This window comes from Poecilia reticulata, chromosome 2, assembly GCF_904066995.2.
Source record: "Poecilia reticulata chromosome 2, P_reticulata-male-v2, whole genome shotgun sequence".
Taxonomy (NCBI): Eukaryota; Metazoa; Chordata; class Actinopteri; order Cyprinodontiformes; family Poeciliidae; genus Poecilia; species Poecilia reticulata.
Window position 1 is genome coordinate 5,326,201 of NC_088831.1, and position 14,214 is coordinate 5,340,414.

At 41.9% G+C, this 14,214-nt stretch overlaps 1 protein-coding gene across 7 annotated transcripts in view; it reads left to right on the plus strand.

Moving 5' to 3' along the window:
• LOC103474271 (sodium channel protein type 2 subunit alpha-like) overlaps window positions 1-14,214 on the plus strand; it is a 37,345-nt gene that overhangs the window by 8,443 nt on the left and 14,688 nt on the right. For 4 of the 7 annotated variants that reach the window (XM_081615697.1, XM_081615716.1, XM_081615708.1 and 1 more), the window contains exons 3-17: window positions 469-586; window positions 835-925; window positions 1,965-2,093; window positions 3,203-3,294; window positions 5,423-5,680; window positions 6,984-7,047; window positions 8,002-8,143; window positions 8,275-8,481; window positions 9,399-9,677; window positions 10,488-10,829; window positions 10,980-11,112; window positions 11,201-11,439; window positions 11,545-11,718; window positions 12,565-12,921; window positions 13,030-13,545. In XM_081615697.1, the coding sequence (XP_081471823.1) occupies window positions 469-586; window positions 835-925; window positions 1,965-2,093; window positions 3,203-3,294; window positions 5,423-5,680; window positions 6,984-7,047; window positions 8,002-8,143; window positions 8,275-8,481; window positions 9,399-9,677; window positions 10,488-10,829; window positions 10,980-11,112; window positions 11,201-11,439; window positions 11,545-11,718; window positions 12,565-12,921; window positions 13,030-13,545 (3,141 nt within the window). Of the gene's footprint in view, window positions 1-468; window positions 587-834; window positions 926-1,964; window positions 2,094-3,202; window positions 3,295-3,570; window positions 3,663-5,422; window positions 5,681-6,983; window positions 7,048-8,001; window positions 8,144-8,274; window positions 8,482-9,398; window positions 9,678-10,487; window positions 10,830-10,979; window positions 11,113-11,200; window positions 11,440-11,544; window positions 11,719-12,564; window positions 12,922-13,029; window positions 13,546-14,214 lie in introns of those variants that run through there. The other 3 variants (XM_081615703.1, XM_081615724.1, XM_081615728.1) reach the window with 2 other exon arrangements.

The following is a 14,214-nucleotide window of genomic DNA, read 5'->3' on the forward strand; positions in this document are numbered from 1 at the left end:
ACTTACACAAAAAGGCAATCATGTCACTCATTCCATAAAATAAAGGAGGAAAGTTACTCCATATTTGATAACTTCCTCAACACTGCAGTGACCATTTTTGCTCTCTCTAGTAAAGATAAAAACTCAATTAAAGCATGACTATTTAGTATTGTAATAAAAACTGGGCAATTTAGCATCATTTAGATAAACAAGTTATTTGTTTCCTGCATAGCACAGCAGTAGATACGATAACACTTAATAAAGTGTCAATATTCTTTATGGAAGTAAGTACCTTGGAATCAGCATCGTCTTTAATTGAAAAACAAATAATCCATTTTCTTTATCTTATTTTCTAACAATTTAATTCATGGATAAGTTTCCAGTAGCAGCCAGGTTCGGTTTCTGTATTTATGATCACTGTGCATCATATTCTGTACAATGTTTTCTATGACAATCTTAACCCTTTTGGGTCTTTTTTGTGTCTTTCAGACCTTCATAGTATTGAATCGTGGGAAGGCAATCTTCCGTTTCAATGCCACTTCTGCCTTGTACATCCTAAACCCCTTCAACCCTCTGAGGAGGATAGCTATTAAAGTTTTAGTGCACTCATATCCTTTCAGAGTTTCTGGTGGATGCAGCTCGATTTGGATTAAAGGGGTTTATCAGACAATAGAGGGAGTTAAAGGAGCTGCTGGTAAAGACTGTGTGGCTCTGAATGCTTTGTTGATCTACTCATCACTAAAATACAACCAGAGGGCAGTGTTGGTTTAAATGCTGCCTGGGTAGACGTTGTTTGACTGGTTTTATTGTTCCTTCAATCAGCCGATTTCCTTGTGCACCTTAACTTTGCTCCTACGATGTTCAGCATGTTGATCATGTTCACCATCCTGACCAACTGTGCTTTCATGACCCTGAGTAACCCTCCAGAGTGGGCAAAGAATGTAGAGTAAGTACGCAGACGTCCACTAATATTTATAATAATGTGAGAGGTGTTCATTCTCCTTCAGCTTTCCCACAGTTTGTTACAATGAAAACACAAAACTAAGCACCAACTGACCTGTCCTATATGGGGTTTCATTTGTAAGCAGCGAAAAATGAACAGCATTAATTTGAGATTTTAAATGGGGTTCCATTTTTCAACATGTTATTCTTTCATTTATAAATGTCACATCGAGCTAATTGTTTAGTTTGTAAACTAAATACCGAGTTTGCAAATGAAATTGTGTTGGTAAATTATTAGCTTTCACCACCAAGCTAAGTATTTCATTTGTAAACTACTGAGACTAACAAAATATCCAACTTGCCAAAATATTTAGTTTGAAGCCAAATAATTAGCTAACAAAATATTAATTATAATCAAAAAATTATCTCACTAAGTAACTAAAAATTTTGTTTCAATTATATTTAGCTTGTGAACTAAATATTTAGTTCAAACTAAATATTTAGCATGAGCTAAATATTTAGCTGTAATTACATTTTTAAATTGGAGCTAATTGTAAATTATTTATCATGGCAATTAAATGTTTAGTTTGAAACTCAGAATGAATGAATTACATGGTGTAAATACAACTTTGAAATATCAATCTCCCATCTGTGACAGGCTAAATAACCCAAATAATTCATTTTTGACCAACTACACATGGTACTTCATAGTTTGCCAGGTATATGTGGTGCTGATTGAATGTGTGCACGACTGTGTACTTTTTAGATTTTTATTAGGACAACTTGTATCCGTTTCCTTTCACGTCACATTTATTCACCACTTTGTGTTGGTCTGTGACGGGAACTCCCAAAACCTGGCATTGAAATATGTGATTGTCACAAGGGGGATGCATTTTTTTGCAATGCACTGTGTTCAACACAAAGGTTGAGTTCTGCTCTGTGTTTGTCTTAGCTTCTCTCTGCCTCGTTGCCGGTGGCAGCCAGATCCAATTTTTCTCTCTGCGTGCGTTTTCATTTCCTCTCCTCCTCACCTTGCCGCCCAGGTACACATTCACAGGGATTTACACCTTCGAGTCCCTAATAAAGATCCTGGCCAGGGGCTTTTGCGTGGGGAAGTTCACCTTCCTGCGGGATCCATGGAACTGGCTGGACTTCAGCGTCATCCTCATGGCGTAAGTATGACCACAAAGTCTTGTTAGGATCGTCTTGAAATGATCTGCCACAGATTAAGCAGCCAAAGGTTTTTAATGTTAATCTGCCCAGAAGATTAATACATCCTGAATGTGAGAAGATGAGCAGAATGCAATCTGAAGCTTAATAAGTGTACCTTTAGAAAGCATGGCTAAGGGAATCATAAATATACTCTGTCATAATGGATGTGAGCCCCTAAAGCACGCACATTGGCCCATATTTGAATCACGCCTCAGCGATTCCAGCTATTTGTCTTTAAAGTGCAAGACAAAGCCTTGAGTGTTACAGTGCATGCCTCTTTGTTGGTAAAGATTTTGTATCTTATATATTGTATCATGTAGAGATGCACCGATCAGAGTTTTATGGCTCACTTCAAATCTTTTGAGAGTTTGTTTTCAGGGGTTAACATGCTAATGCTAATTCTGTCTAGAATTGACCTTATAGCATCACAATCTGACAAATTTGCTTAATAGGAAATTGCACATTTTGAAAAGTTTTGGCTCTAGGATGAGGTGTGTTTTTTTTTTTTGGCTGTACTGAAAATGGTTTATTTTGCAAAACTGCAATGGAAACACTTTTTTCACATCACATGAGACATGTGATTGACAACCGGATATTACTATTGGAGGGAACCGAAAAGAAGAAGTTGACAGGAAGTAGTTGGGCGACGATGTTTTTCAGTGACTTATCACATGAACAAACTTATTCACGTGATTTTAATTGAGTTTCTTATTTAATGGAAACGCCACAATTGCAAAAAAAATTTTTTTCAACAAATTTTGTGCACATTTGTAATGGAAACGCAGCTTGTGCTTATTCCTTTGAGAACTTTTTAAGATATTTAATGACTAATGTCAGGAAGAGGAGCAGTCTTTTTCCCTCATTAAGAAGAACTCTGAAGGATATCGTGGTGTTGTGACTTTTGAGTTTCGCAAGTTTGTTTCCTCGGTGCATCTCTAGCGTCGTGCTCCAGACTCCCATTTATTATCCCACATTTTCCGAACCTGGACTGTTTCTCTCATGTGTTATGACTTGAGCAGTAGGTTTGCCTGTGCATTGCTTTGCAGTAACTGTGCATTTGATCCTGCAGGTATATAACAGAGTTTGTAAACCTAGGCAATGTTTCAGCTCTGCGCACATTCAGAGTTTTGCGAGCTTTGAAAACTATCTCAGTAATCCCAGGTAAGGGCGCCAGCGCCTGCTGCCAGCAACTCCTGCCATTTGTCCTCTGTGTGTGACCGTTTGCCGTCCCCCTCCTCCTCCCCCCGACCCTCCTCCTCCTTTCCCTGTGGCCCTCCTTGTCGTCTCGTAACGCCTTGTGTGTGGATGTCTGATTTGTGTATGCGTGTACGTATGTGGGGTGTGTGTCCCACACCTTCCCCCACCCACCCCCTTCCAAAACCCCTTCCCCCCCTCCTCCCACCTACCCTCTTTCCCCTCCACTGCATTCCCTTACAGATATGTCACAGAGTTTGTGGACCTGGGCAATGTCTCAGCACTGCGAACCTTCAGGGTTCTGCGAGCCCTGAAAACAATTTCAGTCATCCCAGGTGAGAGAGCCATCAAGGCTGAAATAAGGTTAACATACAACGCTAATGGCTAACTGACATTTCGCTAACATCCAAACCCATGCGCCCGCCCCCCTGCCCCCTCCTCTCAGCTCATCTCACTGTAGCTAAGCCTGACGACGCTTGTCGCCGTCCCTCATGCTGCCTTCGTCCCAAGGCCAGTAAAAGCTGGAATCTGGCTCCAATCTGCACAGATTGACAGGATTCTCGGCTTTTAAGACACATCCTTTAAGGCAGAATTCTTTTTGGTTGAAATCTATTCTTGCCTTGGGAGCCTTCCAAGTAGAGTTTGTGCACTATTTCTTTCTTTCCTTTTTTGCATGAGACATTGCAAAAGCCGATTTTCTTGTGGCAAGCTCTTTTGTGTGTGTGCGTGTGTGTGTGTCTGTGTGCAGGGTTCCTCCCTTACCTTGTTTTCCTGTGCATGTCTTGTTCAATGTTGTGTGTTTTTATAGTAAAAATGCACAGTGAGTGGTACAAAATGGTACACAACACACATAGCTAGGTTCAGAAGTTTACATACTCATACATTAATTGGGTGTCATGATAGGTTTTGTCTTATGATGCATTTCAGCCTTTTTTTTCTCTTTGAGATAAATGAAATGATTTTAAATTCTATACAAATGATCTCTGATCTAAATGGTTAGAAATACACATGAATAAATACATAGATACATACACCCTCATTACTTGTTTAAGAAGTCATACATCTAAATCCAGATTTCAAAATTCATCATCATTGAATTATGTGGGGAAAAAAAAGGCAACTCAAGTGCATCATGTACGACTCCAAATCAATGATACTCATGTTTGATGAGTGTGTATAACCTTATGAATGGCACTGTAACACACCATTAGCTCTTTACTTAAAGAGGACTGTCACCAAATATCTACTAAATAGCTGTTAAAACAAACATTTGGAGTTTGAGTAAAGCAGAGGAGGATGCATCCAGATGGTTTGGATATATAAAGAGGAGGGATGGTGAGTGTTCTGGACAAAAGGACGTTGTATACAGAGCTGAATTTCTGCGACAGTCGATACCTGTGAACATCCACAAAACTCAAAAACAAAAATCTGGCCCATATCACGTTTAACGTTGCAAATACGTTCTTTAAATTCTGTTACACAGCCGACCTGAAGCCAGAGAAGTTAGCCCACTAGCTCATGGGTTACATGTTGTTAGGCCTATTTAGGACTTTAACTTGAACTCTTTCTCCACCCTTTAAAAACCCTGTAAAATCAATTGCAGTGCAATTGCCAGCCTTTATAGGAAGGTAGTTGGACATTTCATCATATGAACATTTACGTTTGCTTCAGTCCGACTTTAAATTCTCTTGGTTTTGGTTTTGCTGCACTACAAAGCACACAGAACCAGAACCTGCACATTTGTTTTCTATGTTAAGAAACCAATAGAAAAGATTTGCAACAATAGTAGCCGTGGCAACAGGAAGTTATCAGAAGGAAAATGAATCAATGCTGGAGTGCAAAAGTATTCACACCTCGCCTTATTTTTTTATATTCATCAGTGGATTTTATTGGAATCTTTTATATGTTTTAAGAAACAAAACTGAGCAAAAAAAACAAAACAATAAAAACCCCAAAACCTTTGTCACCCTGATTCCTGGTTGACAGCAAATAATTCATACAGGAACTTTCACTTCCTGCTACTGTAATTTCTTAATAACCGTGTCTTCTCTGGTCAAACTGCGATTCATTAACTTTGCCCCACCTCCCGGTTTAGGCCTGAAGACCATCGTTGGCGCTCTGATCCAGTCGGTGAAGAAGCTGTCGGACGTGATGATCCTCACTGTGTTCTGCCTCAGCGTCTTCGCTCTGATTGGCCTGCAGCTCTTCATGGGCAACCTGAGGCAGAAGTGTGTGCGCGTGCCAAACTTCAGCAACGCCAGCAGCAGCAACAGCAGCAACGCCAGCGTCACGGGCAACGACATGGGCCTGTTCAACACCACGCTGAACTGGACCGAGTTCATCAGTGATGAGAGTAAGCTGACACGCAGCGGGGTTAGCTTAGGTTGGACTGCAGCGATCTGTGTGTCGCACGGCGGATAATCGTCCCAACAATGAGAGCCTCCCTCCACCCCCGCACCCCTCCGCTCTTCGCCCCCTCACCAGCAACCGTCATTCTCCCGTAGCCCATCTGTGTGGCATGAGCAGCCTAAAGTGCTGCAGGAGAGTGAGTCATTGACCGCCAGCAGGACACCAAGGAGACACGCACCAGCTACATGACAAACCGAGGCAGAGTCGCAGACAAACAAGGCGACAGAGGCGTAGCTCAGCCCCTGGAACGGGCACGAGATTTTAATTTACAGTCAGAGATACAAGAAAATCCTAAAAAAAAATCCAATCTAGATGGATAGAAAAAGTGGATCTGTATGTAAAATTATTTACATCTGTTGAGCTTATTCCCATTTTCTCGATATTACTTCCACAAATTTCATGTAATGATTTTAAGTAGCAGACTGATACAAAATTGTCCGTGATGGTGAAGTGGAAGGAAAACATTGCCTTGCTAAAATAATATTCCAAGTCATTTTTTGCCAAAATGATTTTGAAAAAAAAAAACTTTTGGCAAAAGATGACTTACACCATTTATCTTAGGAAGGTGAGAGAATGCAACATCTTTTTCAAATTGTTTCACAAGGAACGATTTAACAAATGTGGCATTCATTTGTTTTCTGCCCTCTTTATTCAGAAAACTTACATTAAACCCACTGCAACCAAATTGTCTTGAGTAATCAATTATTTCATAAGTAGAGTCCATTTCTGTGTGTCAGTATACATCCACCTCAGAGGCTTTTTAGAAAACAAATTAAATCAGAAAGACCAAGAAACAAACAGCTCAGGGATAATTCATTCTCCAGACACTGAAAGATAGTGGTGGCAGAATCATGCTGTGGGGATGCTTTTCTTCAATATGAACATGAAAAATGTTTCTAGATGTCAAAAAATTGGTGGAGACAGCCCAAAAGAAGCATCTGTAATTGATCTGATATTGGCTGAACAAAAAAGGCACATTTCAGATTTTTATTTGCAATATTTTACTGTCTAATTTCTTCTGCTTCAGCCTTATGCAGCTGTTTGTGTTGATCTATCAACTGAAATACAATAAAATACTTCAAAACATTACAACATGTGAACACGCTTGAAGTAGTCATAATATTTCTGCATAGCTGTGTATTAATCTTTGCTCACAAAAGCCACAGGATGCCCGTCCTGCTCTGTCTGTTTAATATCCTGTATGATGCGGCTCAGACTGTTGTCCCTCTGTCTTCCCTCCTCTGCAGGTAATTACTATCACCTCCCTGGCCGTAGGGATGCTCTGCTCTGTGGAAACGGCAGCGGTGCCGGGTAAGACTGGACATGTTTTATTTATGTGGCCAATTAGACGCACAGCAAAGCGGAGCAGACCCAGTTAGAGTCGATTCCAGAAAGTGCAGCGAGCTTCCAAACTACTGGCTTATATTGACTCCTCGGGATGTACTGGGTTTGTTTGTTCATACATAGAAAGACTCTAGCTTTTGTTTTCAAGATTTAAACATGGTTTTGCTGCTAGCTTCATAGAAGAAAGAAGTACTGCAAGTTACAGTTGGTCATTCAAAAAAAAAAAAAGATAACTTGTTCAGGGCACAGGTGTTATATTTTTTACACAGGGCTGGCCTAAGCATTTTTAGGGTCCTAAGCATATATTTATTTGGTCCCCCCTATACCAACATGTCTCCACCAGATGCTTAATTGTTCATAAGCTACTCTTCTAATATGTATGTAACATACAGCCATTTATAATTAGCCTACATCATGCTGATGTCATCATGGCTATTGATTTAGCAAGCAAAAAATTAATAATTTTGATTTTGGAATGTAGAGTGGAATTTAAAGTGTGCCATGTTATTTTAACTATTTGAAAGAAACATCATTTAAAAAATAAAACTTGACTTTACATTAAACAAGTTAAGAAGTTTAATATCATATTTCCCCAATTAACAGCTGTATTGCTCAATGTTATAAAAAATGATCATGCTAGCTTTGTGCTCTTGGGGGCCCCCTAGTGGTGTGGGGGGCATAAGAAGCTGCTTACCTCACAGATGCCTTGGGCCGGCTCTGTTTAAACATTAGGTGCTTGTCTGAGCTGACCCTCTTCGAATGACACTCTGGGCAACTGCCAAGACCAAAAACTGCCACTGGCTGTAATGCGACCAAGGATGTCAAATCTTTTATTTGGTCGGAGTTGCTTGGGTTTCCTGTAAATCTGGTTGGCATTTGCTTCAAATTAAGTCACTTATATCTCCGTTTTGTGTCTTGAAGACTCTGTCCAGAGGGCTTTATGTGTCTGAAAACGGGCCGTAATCCAGACTACGGCTACACGAGCTTCGACACCTTCAGCTGGGCCTTCCTCTCCCTTTTCCGACTCATGACGCAGGACTTCTGGGAAAACCTCTACCAACAGGTCTGTCGGAAAGCACATTTTCTCATCAACGCTTACATTCTCCACGTTCTCTTCTACTAAAATAGTGTAGAGAAACGTAAAAGAAGAAAAAAAGCCAACTTAGTTTTTCTGCTTTGCTTTGGTGGAATCAGACTTTGCGTGCTGCAGGGAAACCCTACATGATCTTCTTTGTGCTGGTGATCTTCCTGGGCTCCTTTTACCTCATTAACCTGATCCTGGCTGTGGTAGCCATGGCTTACGACGAACAGAACCAGGCCACCATCGAGGAGGCTCAGCAGAAGGAGGAGGAGTTCCAAGCCATGCTGGAGCAGCTGAAAAGGCAGCAGGAGGAGGCGCAGGTAGGAAGCTTCTCCCCCCCCCCACATATTCAACTTTACATCAAGGCAGACATTTGTTTTTGTTGGTTTGAAAACCGGAACGTATGCAAAACCTATCGAGTGCTCTGATTTATTTGTTTAGTATTCAGCAGATGCAAATGCCCTAACTGATTCTTTCACCGTGAGGCAGAGTTGCCTTGGAGACCCCGGGGGTTTTATTGTCTGATGTTTACCAGATTGTGAAACATACTCCACAACATACTCCAAAATGTCTTTATTTGTAATACAAAGATGGAGCCAAAATGGAAAAGCTGCTGCTTTTCCATTTTGGGAAAATCCATTTTAAACATGTCTCTGCTTATTTGACTTCCTAGTTTAGCACGTATTGAAAACATCAGATGACACACATTCTTTAATTCAGTTGTGTGTTATTATCTGTAACACACACACTGGCGACAGACATTTAAATCCTCGTTCCTTTACTTTGTTTGCATTATGTTTTGAACAACAGAAATAAAAGGATTTCTTGGAGTGAATGCTAAAATACTTGAAGGAGTGTGTGATATATTTGGCAGGTGCGTTCACTTTTACAGCAGCTGAAAGGTTCCAGCTTCAGTTTTATGTGGGAGCAGCTTCTGGCATTTTGTTGAGGCTCTTTTCACATTGTAGTAAATCAAAAGGAAAATATGTGTGGCGCTTTGTTCGATGCTGTCTAGATCCATAGATTTTTGTCTCTCTTGTTTTTCGGAAGCAAAGAGGAACCGTCGTACCCCTCCATCTGCACCCAATGTTTTGGTTCGGGTGAAAACATTCAGACATCCATTTATAGAAAGGCATCTGAGGCTGATTCGGCTCTCCATGCCAGGCTCTCTTCTCCACTCCCGAGACAGGCGCCGGGTCTCCATGACAACTGTCTCTGTGCTCTGATTGGCTGGCAGGTTGCCGCGGCAGCAGCCACCGAGAGCGGCGAGTACAGCGGGAGAGGGGGTCCCACCTCCGAGTCCTCCTCGGGGACGTCCAAGCTGAGCTCGAAGAGCGCCAAGGAGCGACGCAACAGGCGGAAGAAGAGGAAGCAGCGCGAGGAGGAGGAGGAGAGGGGCGTGTGTGACAAGTTCCACAAGTCCATGTCCGAGGACAGCATCAAGAGGTCCAGCTTCCGCTTCTCCATCGATGCCAACCGCCTCTCCTATGAGAAAAGATGCTCCTCACCCAACCAGGTGGGTTCGAACTTTACATGGCAGATCCATACGAATCATGGATTTAAAAGCTAAGTTAATGAAACTTGACAAGTGAAAAGACAAAACCCAGCAAAAGTATTCACACTCCTTGAACATTTCCATATTACAACCACAAACTTTTGATTGATTTTTGGGGGATTTTGTGTTATAGATCAGTAAACAATAGAATTGTGAAGTGAAGAGAAAGTGGTATGTGTTTTTCCAAGTATTTACAAAAACAAATCTGAAAAGTGTGGCGTGCTTTTGTTTTCACCCACCTCTTCCTCTGAATCAGATTCCTCTGATTCCCTGAAAGATAATCTGGTGTCACCTCCTTTGACATGTAGTGCAACAGATCATCAAATATTTCAGCAAAATCTTTCTTTCACATGCACATAAAAAATTGCAGAAGCTATTGCTAATCATTAAGACGAGTCTCTCAGTCTGTCACACATCCTAATTTTTTTTCCAGTTAATGGCTGGTTTGAGACTCGCAAACAGCAAAGTCCTCAGTTTCTGATTTTGACACATATTATTACTTTAAAGTTTCATGAATAGGATGAGTTGAGTTAAAAACATTTGACGTGACAAAATGTTCATTCAAGTAAAAAAAAAAAAAGGATAAAATTCTACAGCAATTATTGGTTTAAAAGCCTAGAAAAATCCCTGTCATCCTGAAGTTAAAGTGGCTAACAGGAAATATTAAAAACATACTATTTGAGGGGCAAGGATGCAAATATTAATGATTGTATTCTGACGTGAAAGATTTTTACAAGTCCCAGTAACTCCACGCTTCCTGTGTCTCTTTAGTCTCTCCTCAGCGTCCGCGGTTCCCTCTTTTCGCCGCGGAGGAACAGCCGCACCAGCCTGTTTAGCTTCCGCGGCCGAGCCCGAGACATGGGCTCTGAGAACGACTTCGCTGACGACGAGCACAGCACCTTCGAGGAGAACGACAGTCGCCGAGGGTCCTTGTTCCTGCCGCGGCGCCTGGAGCGGCGCTGCAGCGCCGTCAGCCAGACCAGCTTGGGGGCGCCACGGATCGTGCTGCCCGCCAACGGAAAGATGCACTGCTCCGTAGACTGCAACGGTGTGGTGTCGCTGGTCGGTGGGACATCTGTAACAACCTCCCCTGCAGGTCTCCTGCTGCCTGAGGTGACTTTATTGTTTTATGGGTTATTATTTGAACATTTCCCTCTTTAGTATTTGGTTTGTTCGAATTGGTTTACTGCAACTTTTTTCTACGAAATTTCCAACAGCTAAACCAGTTTTGGGCTGAGTGAGATTTTCTTATTTATTTATTAGGGAACAACAACAGATACTGAGATAAAGAAGCGCCGATCAGGATTCCTCCAGCCTTCCATGGACTATTTAGATGAACCAGGGGGGCGCCAGAGAGCCATGAGCGTGGCCAGTATCCTCACCAACACCATGGAAGGTCAGCGTCCTTCTGCGCTTCTCGTTTCAAGCTTACGTTTTTCACTTTTTGTTGATTGATTTTTCAAAGAACGCTCCTTGTTTTCCAGAGCTGGAGGAGTCGAGACAGAAGTGCCCGCCCTGCTGGTATAGATTCGCCAACACCTGCCTGATTTGGGACTGTTGTCCGGCATGGCTGAAAATCAAAGAGTTCGTCAGCATGGTGGTCATGGATCCCTTCGTGGATCTAGCGATCACCGTCTGCATTGTCCTCAACACTCTTTTCATGGCCATGGAGCATTACCCCATGACCACAGAGTTTGATAACCTCCTTTCAATCGGAAACCTGGTGAGAGTTTGCTACACTTACAGTCGTAAAGAATTTTATTAATCTTTTTGCCTTCCTTTCTTAATGCAGATTTGGGTTCAGCTTTTCTCTTTCTGTTCATTTCAGGTGTTTACAGGGATCTTCACGGCAGAAATGTGCTTCAAGATCATCGCTCTGGATCCCTACTATTACTTTCAGGAGGGCTGGAACATCTTTGATGGCATCATTGTCAGTCTCAGTCTCATGGAGCTTGGCTTGGCTAATGTAGAGGGCCTGTCTGTGCTCAGATCCTTCAGATTGGTGAGATTCGTCATTTATTTAAATCTTTATAATCTTATCCAAAAACAGCAGGCTGGACAGAAAGATTAGACTAGATTTGAGAAAAATACTAACCAACCTGAAAAACAATGGCACCACACATGCTACATAGTGACTAGTAATCACAAAAGCAGACACTGTATGAGAGAAGAGAACAAGTAGTTGTTAGAACAGTCACCTATTAAAACATCCCATGTTTAACTGGAGAACACAGTCACAACAGGACTGTTTTAAGTTTAAAACAAGTATGGTATCATGTGACCAGTAGCTTTGTGTAATTATCAGCATTTTAGGTCAAATGAGTCATATGGCAATTGTTTTAAATGGATACTAAAAATAGTTTAAAAACAGCTGAGGAGAGTTTAAAATAAGACCAACTTACCCTACCTTAAAAAAAATACAGGTGATGTGGTTCGTTTTAAAACCTGTTTGTGAATCATTTCTTCTATTTTTTTTTTATTAAACTTGAAGTGTTTGATAGGTGTCGTGCTTTCTGTAATGTTGCCTTTTCAAAATGTCCTTGGTTCTGGTGTGAGATTATCAACCAATCAGTAGCTTTCACAAAACAAAAGGAAAACTCAGACTCTTCTGTTTTTATAGTTCCTAGAACTATTTTCAAGTAAGCGTGGCACCAAATTTATTAACTTTTTTTTACTATGATTACTAATACTGATAGAGGGCACAATATGTGTACAGGTGTTGATTAAAAGGAAAAATTGCTTTATATTTTATTTCTTGTCTAATAAAATGATTAATTATAATGTGTTATTGTTTAAATAATAATGATATTCCTCCCTTACATGACCTGCAATTTGTGTCTCTAATCAGCTGAGGGTCTTCAAGCTAGCCAAGTCGTGGCCCACTCTGAACATGCTGATCAAGATCATCGGTAACTCCGTGGGCGCCCTGGGCAACCTGACGCTGGTGCTGGCCATCATCGTGTTCATCTTTGCCGTGGTGGGCATGCAGCTATTCGGCAAGAGCTACAAGGAGTGCGTGTGCAAGATTTCGGAAGACTGCGAGCTGCCGCGCTGGCACATGCATGACTTCTTCCACTCCTTCCTCATCGTGTTCCGGGTGCTGTGCGGGGAGTGGATCGAGACCATGTGGGACTGCATGGAGGTGGCGGGGCAGACGATGTGCATCATCGTCTTCATGATGGTCATGGTGATCGGAAACCTCGTGGTACAAACTGTTTTCTGTGTTAAAGGCTCTGGTTTCTATGGAAGAGGTTTATGACAACATGAAGGAATAAAAAAAAAGATTTTTCTTCATCTATAACTTTCTTTCCAGGTCCTTAACCTTTTCCTGGCCCTCCTCCTGAGCTCGTTCAGCGCAGACAACTTGGCGGCCACCGACGACGACAGTGAGATGAACAACCTCCAGATCGCTGTTGGCCGCATCCAGCGGGGCATCTCCTACGTCAAAACCAAAGTGAGGCAGTTCCTCCAGAGCCTCTGTTTCGACGGAGGCAAGGGCTCCGGCCTGGCCGAGGAGAGCAAACCCCTGGACGACCTGCAAAGCAACGGAAAAGGGAACTGCATTTCCAACCACACGCCACTGGAGATCACCAAAGACCCCAGTGGGGTGTACATGATGGAGGGCAATGGGAAGCCAGGGGGACTGGTGGTTGCGGTAGGCGGGGACACCACGAGCAAGTACCCAATGGAAGAATGTGACTACATGTCCTTTATCCACAACCCCAGCCTTACGGTGACTGTGCCCATCGCTGTGGGCGAGTCGGACTTTGAAAACCTGAACACGGAGGATTTCAGCAGCGACTCTTCTGACGTGGAGGGCAGCAAAGAGGTAAGATGGCTGACCACATGGCCGACCTCTCCGTTGGCTTTAAAAAATCACGTCGGCGTCTTTCTTAAAGCTCGATTAAATCGTGATGTCTGCATTATTTGACACGCAATACAAATGAGAGCGTGGACATATAAAGGTTTGCATAGAAATGCCTTTTCAGACAATTATCTGACAGTCAAGCAGTTTGAAAATAACACAAGTGCTGACTCACATGAACATGCATCACGCTGTGCTAATGGAGTCTTATCTCAAACCTAGAATCCTGGGAGCCATGGCAGCCAAAAAGAGACTCAAATTAGTCTTTGTCCACAGCAACAGGTTTATGTTTTATCATCAAGCTGCATGACTCACTGTTTTGGAGAGGGCTGCTTTACCAGTAGCTTCGTAAACACATATTTAAGTCTTATCTTACGGTGTCATTACAGTGATTTATGCTTTTGTGTTTAGATAAATTTTCTCACATTTTTCTCGACATGACCACAAATTTCCTTGTTTCCCATATGTGACAGACCATCACAGAGTAAAGATAATTGTGAACAGAAACTGATCACCTGAGGTAAAATCAGATGACTCAGATGGTTTTCACAATCCTGAGCTGTTTTATGTCGATCTATCCCACAAAACTCAAAGATACATAGAAATTTGTGGCTGTACTATAGATAAAACTTC